This window comes from Carcharodon carcharias, chromosome 5, assembly GCF_017639515.1.
Source record: "Carcharodon carcharias isolate sCarCar2 chromosome 5, sCarCar2.pri, whole genome shotgun sequence".
NCBI classification, from domain to species: Eukaryota; Metazoa; Chordata; class Chondrichthyes; order Lamniformes; family Lamnidae; genus Carcharodon; species Carcharodon carcharias.
The window spans coordinates 38,933,758-38,945,890 of record NC_054471.1 but is presented as its reverse complement, the minus strand read 5'-3'; the positions used below and the strand labels follow the sequence as shown (position 1 = coordinate 38,945,890).

Genomic DNA, 12,133 nt, shown 5'->3' with positions numbered 1-12,133 from the left:
TTAGATCAGGTTATACATCAGGTTTGATCAGCAAAACATCAGTGAAACATTCAGGCTACAGGGGCAGTGTGGATAGGGGACATGAAGTTCATCCTGAGCATCAAATTGTTAAGTCAATTGGAAAGTCATGGAAAACCAGGGCACTTTTATTTGGAAAGGAGGCAACTGAGAGGGAATCTGAGAAGGCTGGAGAATACATTAAATGTTGTAGTTAAGGTAAATCAGAAGCACTACTTCAAGGTAAGGAAAGATCAAAGGACAACAAAGACAGGGAAAGGCTTGTGAAAGGCCAATTTGGGACAGATAATAGGAAGATCATCCTCTTGCAAAGGAGTGATGAACACTCAATGTCACTAGGATGGAGCAGTGGGAGCACAAACCAGAGACGCATTCAGCAATCAAATTAAGAAGCGTGACTGAAGGACCGCAAGTTCTCTTTCCCAACCAGGTAAGATGAGATGGATCAAGTAATCTACTGTTTTTATCTGGTGATCTTTTTAAAAATAAAATGGTGCTGCCAGATATACAGGTTTTCATTTTCTCCAGTGGCTCCTTTCTTAAAAAAGACTCATCTACATTTTTTTCAGAAAAAAATAACGAATTGGGCAAACAAATACAAACAGGATGAAATCATTGATATGTTAAAAATGTGATTGAAGACATGCTAAAACAGAGATGAACAGAGATGAAACTAATAAAAGCGGTAGTGATATATATATATATATATATATATATATATGACACTAAACTTAGATTTTAAAAGAAAGTTACACTGAATGAGCTTTTTTAAACTCATTTATGGGATATGGGTATCACAGGCTAAGCTAGCATTTATTGCCCATACCTAAGTGCCCTCAAGAAGGTGATGGTGAGCTGCTTTCTTGAGCTGCTGCAGGCTATGTAGTGTAGGTACGCCCATAGTGCTGTTCGGGAGGGAGTTCCAGGATTGCTCCAATGACAGTGAAAAAACGGATGGTAAGTGGCTTGGAGGGGAACTTCCACATGGCAATGTTCCCATGTGTCTGGTGCCCTTGTCCTTTTATATGGAAGCAGCCATGGGTTTGGAAGGTATTATCTAAGGAGCTTTGGTGAGTTCCTGCATATGCATCTTGTAGATAGTACACACCACTGACACTGTGCATCGGTGGTGGAAGGAGTGAATGTTTGTGGATGGGGTGTCACTCAAGTGGGCTGCTTTGTTCTGGATGGTGTTGAGCTTCTTGAGTGTTGTTGGAGCTGCACTCATCCAGGCAAGTGGTGAGTATTCCATCACACTCCTGACTTGTGCCTTGTAGGCTTTGGGGAGTCAGGAGATGAGTACTCACTGCAGGAATCCTAGCCTCTGACCTGCCCCTGTAGCTATGGTATTTATATGGCTAATCCAGTTCAGTTTCTAGTCAATAATAACCCCTAGGATGTTGATGTTGGGGGATTCAGCAATGGTAATGCTACTGAATCTCAAGGGGCGATAGTTAGATTCTCACTTGTTGGAGATGATCATTGCTTGGCACTTCCATTGTACGAATGTTACTTGACGCTTGTCAGCCCAAGCCTGGATATCGTCCAGGTCTTGCTGCATTTGGACATGGACTGCTTCAGTATCTGAGGAGACACGAATGGGGCTGAACATTGTGTAATTATTAGCAAACATCCCCACTTTTGACCTTATGATGAAAGGGTCATTGATTAAGCAGCTGTTGATAGTGTTGGCTCAATTCAGACACACGACACCAGAATTTGGCAAATGAAATAATACTGTCCCCTAAAGGTTCACTGGACTGATTCCTGGGATGAGGGGATTGTCCCGTGAAGAGAGATTGAGTAGTCTGGGCCTATATTCCCTGGAGTTTAGAAGAATGAGAGGTGATCTCATCGAAATGTACAAAATTCTTAAGGTGCTTGACAGAATAGATGCTGAGAAGCTCCTTCTTCTGAATGGGGAAATCTATAACAAGGGGTCACAGTCTCAAAATAAGGGGTGGCCATTTAGGACTGAGATGAGGAGAAATTTCTTCACTCAAAGGGTTTGGACCTTTCGAATTTTCTATCCTAGACCGCAGTGAATGCTCAGTTGTTGAGTGTATACGAGATCGATAGATTTTTGGATAATAAGGGAATTAAAGGTTATGACCAGTAGGGGAAGGTACTGTTGAAGTAGAAAATCAGTCATGCTTTTACTGAAAGGCAGAGCAAGCTTGAAGTACCCAATGGCCTATCCCTGCTCCCAGTTCTTATGTTCTGGAAGGCCAAATAATATCTTACACATGTATTCTTTCTGAATCAATAGAGAGAAATTCTGTCAACAGTAATAAACGCGCTACCTTTTTAACCACTACTTCACCTCAGCCTTTATTTTATTTCCTCCTGGACCAACCTGTTCCATTCCAATTTTCCTCCCTTCTTCTTATGAAGGTTCTGGGCCTTGCTGTGATATGGGTTCTGTAGGCTGCAGCTATCCCCATTCTCCAAGTGATCACCAGTCATGCATGAAAGTGACCTGGAATCGTGCATTGTCCTAAAGATTGGTTCCCAGCAGGCTAATTGACCATGATAGCTGGGCCTCGGCCTACCCTCATCTGTGATCTTTCAAGCGAGTCAGCAGGTAGAAATCAGGGGGTAAGAAGCTTGGCTGACTTTACATGCCCCATAGCCCACAGGCTCTGAGGAAGCATGGCTAAGATCAGCAGAAAGCAGGGACTTAACCCTAGCTCATAAATCTCAGTTGCATTTTGACCTTAGCAACATTAGTCAGGCAAGGTGTCTCATATAATTTTAGTCAGCATTTAGAATAGCAGCAGCCAGATATATGCTGTTTTAAAGAGAGAGTAAAAGTTTCTGCATTGGAAAGCATAAGTGGACAGGAAAACCATGCCCCAACTGGGAGGAGTTTAATACTTGAAGTATCAGTGATGCGGCTGATTTACCTAGTGCACCAGACACCCCACTTCAGCCCAACTTGACTCTTACGTACACAGGAGTTGACACGAACAGGTAACAGTTTCAGCACACTCAGTGCCCACCTTACTGAGGTAGTCATGAATGCTCATCGTAGTCAGTTTGCTCAGGTGCCCATTGAGCCCCAGCGCCATCAGCAAGCCAGCATACTCGTTGGTTAGCTCAGTGTTTTTCTGTCTGTTGTACACGATCCAGGCAGAGTCTATCTGGGAAGCTGGGGCTACCTTTAGTCCAGCAGCCACCCCATTGTGAAAGCTGGCCCAACTGGCCATGTTGGGCGGCACATCGATGTTCCCGCTGTTCAGGTCAACGGTCGTGTTTCGAGGCGGAGCTCGTCCTAATGATCAGAGAGGACAACGCATGACACCAATTAGCACAGAAAACAATGGATCATTTCTTGCCGACAGTTCACAGTAAAACTCTTCAAGTGAAATAGAATAATTACATGGAATATACAGCACATAGACAGGCCATTCGACCCAACTAGTCCATGTTAGTGCTTAGGCTCAAAGACCTGAACTTATACAGCACCGGTCATATCCTTAAAACCGCAACAACTTGCATTTAAATATGCCTTTAAAATAGTAAGACATTGAGGTGTTGCACAATCAAAGAAGTACTTTTGAAGTTTAGTCACTACTGTTATGTAATAATGAAACAAACACTTGCATTTATAATGCAGACTCGCATATCAAGATTTACACAGCCATGTGCTAACAAAGCAGATGTTAGGAGGTGGGTTTTAAGGAGCTTTTTAAAACAAACAAATATAATCAAAGGCACAATATGTTTTGCATTGTAGGAGAGGAGGCTGCACCAACCACAAGATTCAACTTACAACATTCATAACGTCTGAAGTAGGGGAGCAGTGAGTGTGTATAAGCACTTTTTTTTATTCTTGCATGGGATGTAAGCGTCGCTGGCTGGGCCAGCATTTGTTGCCCATCCCTAACTGCCCAGGAGGAGGTGATGATGAGCCACCTTTTTGAACTGCTGCAGTCTATGTGGAGTAGATACACCCACAATGCTGTCAGGGAGTTCCAGAATTTGGACCCAGTGACATTGAAGGAACAGCAATACAGCTCCAAGTCAGGATGGTGCGTGGCTTGGAGGGGAACTTGCAGGTGGTGGTGTTTCAACACATGTTCTGCCCTTGTGCTTCTAGATGGTAGAGGTCCCTTGGCAGATGTTGCTGAATGAGCCTTGGTGAGCTGCCGCAGTGCACCTTGTATATGGGTACTTATGGCTGCCACTGTGTTGGTGGGTGAGGGACCAAATGTTTAAGGTGTGGGATGGGTGCCAATCAAGCAGGCTACTTTGTCCTGGATGGTATTGAGCTTCTTCAGTGTTTTTGGAGCTGCACTTATCCAGGCGAGTGGGGAATATTCCATCACACTCCTAAACCTTCAAATTCTGGAAGCTTCTGGATTCAGAACAAACTAATGAGACAAGTGAGTATTTTGATAGCTGTAAGATTACAATGTGAAATGAGTTTGGTCAATCCCCAACTGGTCCCGAGAGTGCACAGCACAAAACTACCCTTCATTTAACACAAGTAGCAACCATGAAATCAGTTACACTCAAGAGGTCACAAGAATTGTTGGTGTGAAAAATGGAATACTCTAAATGGTGCAGCAGCAGTAATCTTACGAGGGTGAGGTCAAGCAATACGGTAGGGGCAAAGGTAGATGCAGTAGGTCTAGCCTATGTGACATGGACACCGGGAAGGTTAGTGTCCTATTCCCTGGTTCATCTGTCAAACACAGTGTACAATAAAAAATACAAAAATCTCTACAACTGCACATTACAGGTGATGGCATAAAATTGTCTCCCATAATTCCTTACCTGGTGAAATCCCACTCCAAATTAATGCCATTTGGGGACAGAAAATAATACATTGATCACATTACTCTCCACATTTCCCACTTCAATTTGAATTGGCAACAATCCCAGATTGCTAAAAGTGATGGTTGCCCATTTAAAAGAAATGCTGCTGCCTGCTAAATAAGACCACGAGCTGTCAACCAATGCCTGACGGGAGAACTTTCACCTCTTAATCAAAAGGTTTTAGGTTCAAGTTCCATCCAGAGACTTGAGCACATAATCTAACACTGCAGTGCAGTATTGAGGGAGTGCTGCATTGTCGGAGATGCCGTCTTTTGTTTGCCTACCATCTCACGTGGTTGCATAAGATTCCTGGTTTCCTAGCCAATATTTATCTCTCAACCAGTATCAGTAAAACAGATTATCTGGTCATTTTTTCTTGCTGTTTGTGGGATCTTGTGCACAAAACGGCTGCATGTTTCCTAAATTACAATAGTGATTATATTTCAAAGGAAAGTATTTAATTGGCTGTAAAGTGGTTTGGGGTGTCCTGGGATTGTAAGAAGCACTACATAAATGCAAGACTTTCTTCCAAGCTTTATCTCTTGGTATCATTGGCCCACTTCCATGAAACAAAGCTATACTGTTGAATCGTAACACATGGAGTGAAAGCCACTGCTCAAGCAAAAGCGAGGAAATGCATTGCTCTGTCTCCCATGGACGAAAGTTTCGACAGGGTTTATCTGAATTATAATAGCAATTTTTATTTATATAGTGCCTCTAAATTTAATAAGCAGGAGTATTATAAAAAGTATGACACCAAGCCACGTTCGATTAGATGACCAAATGTTTGGTCAATGAGAAGGATTTTAAGGAGTGTCTTAAAGGCGAAAAATGAGGTAGAGAGGCAGGGAGCTATAGGGAGGGTAACCCAGAGCCGAGGCAAGCAAATGGTGGAGTGATTAAAATTGGTGATATTCAAGAGGTTAGAATTAGAGGAGCAGAGATATGAGGGTAGTGGTGCTGAAGGAGGTTACAGAAATGAGAAGGGGCAAGGCCAGGCCATGGAGCCATTTGAAAATAAATACGAACATTTAAAAATCAAGATGTCTATTGACTGGAAACTATAAAAATGCCTGTGTGGGTGATGTGAAGTAGTACTGTTGTGAGTCTCCATGAAATACCAAAGACCAACCAGGCCACTGAAAATAAAATTACAACCCTTTTTTAAAATAACTATTTGCTCCCTATTTCCTTTCCCTCCTCCCATTTCTTTAGTTCTCTAATCAGGACACTTCACTCAATTTGGCTGCCCCCCCACCCCGTCAAAAAGTGCCAGTCCGACACCTTCGTTCCAACCCGCAGACTAAATATATTTACCATGTCTGTTTGCCGTGTGTTTTTTTTGTAATGTTTTAAAAATTCATATTTCTTAAAAAAGGGGAAGTATTTCAGCACAGTTTTAAATTAAGTGCAAATGTCATTGTTACAATCCTAAAAGATACTTCCGGAAGTCAATGCTACGCAACAGCGATCATTTTGTCCAAAAGCTATCACCATGTTTTTGAGCTGAGACAAGTCAGGAAAAGATATAATAGCAACTATATTACAAACATTTGCTTTGCACTCCCCAGGTACCACAGAAGGTTTCCACATTTATCAACTAAAACAACTGACTTCAATTTTCTGATGTTGCTGATATCGGTAAAATGTTTCTCCAGTTCTCTGGCTCCTTGGGCCAGTGGCGAAAAGTTGACTATCAGCAAGCTATTCAACTGTATGGGATACAGTATCAGATCCAAGCCCAATTCCAAGTTCAATTTCAACCTACGCACACTATGGATGCATTGCGCGCATGCACAGGCGTGCACACACGCACATTCCTAGCATGGGTAGCTAGTGATTCAGAGAAATCTCCCCCCTCAGGGGTCTCTGGAACTAATTGTAGCAACACTAACACAACATCCTGGCTTGATACTAGCTATTGCAGAACAAACTTGAGGGTCAACCCCAGGAAGACACTGCTCAGCTGTTCAAATGTGTAAACCCTGGCCTGGATTTTGAACTTGCTCTGAATTGCTTTAGATTTAACCTTTTCTATTCCACTTGGTATCTTTTATAACCTCTATAAAGTTCTCCCACATTTGCCTCCTTTCCACAGTGAAAAGTAACTTTTCTCTACAGCTCCCTTTGTAACTCAAGTTAGCTGACACTATTGCTGAATCTCCCCACTATCAACATCCTTGGGGGGGGGGGGGGTGTGTGTGTGTGTGCGTGCGTGCGTGCGTGCGTGTTGTGTGTTGTGTGTTGTGTGTGTGTGTGTTGTGTGTGTTACCATTGACCAGAAACTGAATTGAAGCAATCATATAAATATTGTGGCTACAAGAGCAGGTCAGGGGCTGGGAATCTGGTGGCCTCAGCAGTTCAAGAAGGTGACTCACCACCCCCTTCCCGAGGACAATTAGGGATGAGCAATAAAAATGCTAGCCTAGCCAGTGATGCTCATGCCCGTGAAAGAATTACGAAAAAACAAGGGATCAGTAATAATTTGTATCTAGATAGCATTCTCCAGCACTTCACAGGAGCCAAAAGTGACCAAAAACTTGCAGATTTTAAAGAGCTTCTGAAAAGAAAAGAGAACGGAGAGGTTTTGGGGTTGGGGAAGGTGTGGGGCGAAATTCCAAAGCTTAGTGCCTGGGCAACCGAAGGCACAGCCACCAGTGGTGCAGTGACAAAAAGCAGGAATGTATAAAGGACCAGAATTGGAGGAGCTCAGAGATCTCAGAGGGTTGTGGGGCTGGAGGAGATCACAGAGATAGGGAGGGGTGAGCATAAGGGCGAGAATTTTAAGTTCAAGACTGGAAGCCAATGTTGGTCAGCGAGGGAGAGGTGATGGGTGAATGGGACCTCTTATCCCTCACTCCATATTGTCCAGGACTTGGATTTTCCCTTGCCTGCTGGAAAGCCAGAACAAAGCTCATTGCTCGAGTGTTGCTTGACTATTGTACTGGACCACTGCAGTTTGATGACCTTCACCTTGTTCTCCACTGATTTGTCCACTGATGTGTAAAAAAGCACACTGAACGCCTGCTCAACTGCTGCTCCACAATGACTAGGCATGAGTATTCACTCAACATCCTGACTTGGGCCCAAACGGGCTGAGTTACAGAAAACAGAGTAATTAGTGATAAACGGTTGTTTTTCAGACAGGAGGAACGTTATTACTGGCATTTTCCATGGATCTGTGTTTGGAACACTGCTTTTTTGACTTGGGTGTACAGGGCATAAATTTAAAATTTGCAGATGGCACAGAACTTGGAAGTATTGTAAACTCTGAGGAGGACAGAATTAAAACTCAAAAAGACCTAGACAAGATGGTAGAATGGGTGGTCTTGTAGATGAAATTTAACAAAGGGAAGTGACACCTTCTGGTAGGAGGAGAGGCAATAGAAAATAAAGTGTATAATTCTAAAGGGAGTGCAGGAGCAGAGGGGCCTGGTGGTAAATGTGCACAAATCATCAAAGGTGGCAAGGCAGATTGAGAAAGTGGTTAATAAGACAAATGCAATCCTGGGTTTTATAAATAAAGGCATAGAGTACAAAAGGCGAGGACTAACATCCTTCCATCTGTGAGAGACAATGGGAATGCAGCCTCGGAACGTGAGGTCAGATGATGCACTTCTTTTGATGGTTGAACAAGCCGAGTCTGCCACAAATGCTGAACATAAATTTGTCCCTTGTCGGTGTTGTGGGATGATCTCTGCTGACGTCTTGTTTGCAGGGTTGGCATCTGCTTTGGACCTTCTGAAACCTTGGGCAGGGTTTTTCAGATGGTGGGGTTTCCCGCCCCACCAACCGAAGAGTCAGAGGGGAATGCATTCCCACCGATCATGACAGCCCCGCAGCCGTTTAACGGTCCAGGCAGTGTTAATTGGCTCGGAGCAGGACTTCCACCCCTCACTGGCCTCAGTGAGCTGCTAGCAGCTCTGCAACCCCACCAGCACCAGTGGGAGGCAGTGGCCAGAACTGGGACTACAAGCACTCCTCAGATTCTAAGTCCCAGAATCCAGGTCCAGACAGATTGGGGTAGGCAGGGGGGGCAAACTGGGAAATTTTATTAGTGCCCCTCTGCCTGCAAACATGCGCAGGGGACCTAGATGTCGTGGTGGTGGCGAATTCCTGTTGCTGTTTTCAACAAAAAAACAAATAGCCAAAAAAAAGAAATGGAGAGGACAAAAGCAAGGAGTTTATGATGAGCCTGTACAAAATACTGGTTAGGCCGCAGCTGGAGTATTGTGCCCAGTTCTGGATACCACACTTTATGAAGGATATGAAGATATTTGAAAGGGTGCAGAAAAGATTTACAAGAATGGGTCCAGGGATGAGGAACTTGAGCTACAAGGAAGCTGGGGCTGTTATCCTTGGGGAAGATTAAGAGGGAGTTTGATGAGAAGTCCGGACAGACCAGATAGGGGAGAAACTGTTCCTATTGGTGGAAGGATCAAGAACCAGAAAGCACGGATCTAAAGTGATTGGCAAAGGAAGCAATGGAGACATGAGGAAAACCTTATGAGGCAGTGAGTGGTTAGGATCTGGAATCTTGTAGAGGCAGATTCAGCTGAGGTCTCCAAAAGAGGATTGGATAATTATCTGACAGGGAAAAGGCGGGGGAAATGGGACCAGGCAAGCCAGAATGGGCTTAATGGGCCAAATGGCCTCCTTCTGTGTTGTAACTATTCTTTGAAATCGTCATTCATTCATCATTGTTGGTCACTATCCTGGAATTTCGTGTCCAAATCACTTCAGGGGCACTATTAGTTCAAGGCCAATAGGAGTTCAACAAGGCCTCATGTCACTTTCTTAGGGCCACTCGGGATATGCATGAGAATTACATTGAGCCCACAGCACAGAAACAGGCCATTCAGCCTAACATTCCACACAAGCCTCCAACCACCTTTTTTCATCTAACCTCATCAGCAGAACCTTCAATTCCACTAAATGCATCCTTACCAACATCACCCACATGCTGAGAACAAATGCAAAACTTGTTCCCATAGCTAGCTCAACATCATTCATCAAACATGCAACACTTATCTGTACTGACGTTCATCTGTCGCATGCAAATGTTTTCTAGATTTTTACATAAATCCTTGTGTGATTGACAGCAGTGTACACAAAACAAATCCAATGGAGAAAATGCTCCAGGACTTATACTTTGAAGCATTTAAAACTTGTTTCTACACTGCCCAAGTGCTTTGCAATTCACCGTATATGTCAAAATCAAGTTTTTGCCACAGGAAAATTTCATTCATTACAATCCAATTATATGCAAATGCTCAGGGACACAAGACCATAGCAGATTATCAAATCTGGTTTTAACCAAATTAGACAGTATATATTTGAAAAGTCACGTAAAAGTGAAACCATTTCAAACATTCTAAATTTTAAAAACTGTAACCGTTAAGTATTTTTCAAACAAACAGCCAAGTGACTTGGCAAATAAAAAGTAAGTTAAGTTTTGAAAAATATCCATCAACCTGCAGTGGTAAATAGAATAGCCAGGGACAATCAATTGTAAAATTCACTGTAGAATTCTCGCTAAAACATTATCCAAGTAGTAAATTGATATCCCACAGCCATCATTTCATATTCTGGGGGTTGGAGAGAGAGAGAGGGAGGGAGAAAGGGAGAGAGATGGGGGGTTGGGGGGTGAATGGGCTGGCCAAGGGGAAGATGGGGGTCCAAGAGAGGAAAGAGAGTGACTGGGAAGGAGAGAGGGTCAGGGTGGAAAGGAAAGGGGGAAAGAGGGGAAGGAGGAAAGACCACAGATTAAAATATCCTTCAAATTTAATAACATACTGTAATCCCAAACCCAACTGATCCAGGGCGATATTTTCATTTCTCTTATCAGTCATCATGATTCATCCGAAACAAGGTTGCAGTATCTGAGTGTTATACAGAAGGCATCTATAACCAGCAGTGAGGGCTGACTTTCAGTATGACTGCAAATCCAAACCCCAATGCATCTCAGGTATAAGGATGTGTGTCAACTTCTTTCTTTCAGTCAGGTGGCAGGTGGTTTTCCATACAACAACATATTACAATATGTGAAACCAGCTGATTTCAGGAAAGACTGCAAGGTGAACACCGTCACAACAATTTGAAGAACACTATATTTAAGAGGTTTGGGGGAGAAATACGCACCAGTCAAGTTTAATTTTGGAATAGGAAGTGGCTCAGTTGGCACCGGATGGTAAGAGAATAGAGTGAACATCCCTCTTCCTGGAGGAAGTGCCATGGTTCGTTGGCATAGTTGTAGTAACCTGTCTCAAGAAGAAAACACTCGGATTATTGTATAAGTAATGGACATTTGAAAATAAAGTGCAAGGTGTAACAGGATATTGTTCCCTATGATATAAAGTATTGTGATCATATTGTACAGACACATTCAAGACAGGAAACCGCAGGTCATGGTAAATCTGATCAAGAGTCATATGGACTCGAAACGTTAACTGTGTTCCTCTCTGCAGATGCTGTAAGACCTGCTGAGTTTTTCCAGCTATTTTTGTTTTTGTTTCAGATTTCCAGCATCCGCAGTATTTTGCTTTTATTTAAGTCGTGGTAAATGCTTGTTTCCAGGCTGCAGGATGATAGGCATAGATAGGTGTGCATAGACAAGGGACACAGGAACAGAAGAAAGGCCATGCAGCCCTTCGAGCCTGATCCACCATTCTATTAGATCATGGCTGATGTGTATCCAACTCCATCTTGGTTTTCCAATCTTTTAATTTTTTTTGTCAGGCAAAGGTATTACCAAAATTGAGATTTTCAACCGATCTAGCCTCAAAGAACAGAGGGAAAATATTGAAACATTTCTCCGAAAAAGATACACAATATTGGTGCAAAACATGGTCCTTTAACACAATTTGCAACACAGGTTAGGTCTCAAAATAGCTGCATGATAAAGCATAAATCAGAGACATCATTCCACGAGCCAAGTGGCAGTTGTTGGGGAGGACTGAAGGTAGAAAGAAAGAGAAAGAGGAAATTTAAAATTTCCACCAGGAATGTGTTTCATTTCTGAGTCAAAATGAGGTGAACAAAAGGGCAGACCAGTAATTTCCTGTTTATTGGAATCCAATAAACTGCTGTACTGAGGTGTGGATTATGTCAGAGCCCTGCCCAAACCACAGAAAGTAAATAGATCTGTCAAAAACAAGGTTCAGATTAAACGTTTCAGTTCGATTCTCCCAATTCAGTATAACTAGTGGTTAAAGACATGAGTAATTGAACCATGTAGAACAGGAAGGCCATAGCTTCAATTGCTGGCCTGTGCCAGATTGGTGCATCTCAG

The 12,133-nt window shown here is 43.0% G+C and overlaps 1 protein-coding gene across 4 annotated transcripts in view; it reads right to left on the bottom strand.

Moving 5' to 3' along the window:
* Positions 1 to 12,133, bottom strand: part of anapc1 (anaphase promoting complex subunit 1) — a 216,889-nt gene that overhangs the window by 118,561 nt on the left and 86,195 nt on the right. For all 4 annotated transcript variants that reach the window (XM_041188482.1, XM_041188480.1, XM_041188483.1 and 1 more), the window contains 2 exons: positions 10,984 to 11,102; positions 3,021 to 3,292 (listed from right to left, as the gene is read on the bottom strand). In XM_041188482.1, the coding sequence (XP_041044416.1) occupies positions 3,021 to 3,292; positions 10,984 to 11,102 (391 nt within the window). The remainder of the gene's footprint in view (positions 1 to 3,020; positions 3,293 to 10,983; positions 11,103 to 12,133) is intronic.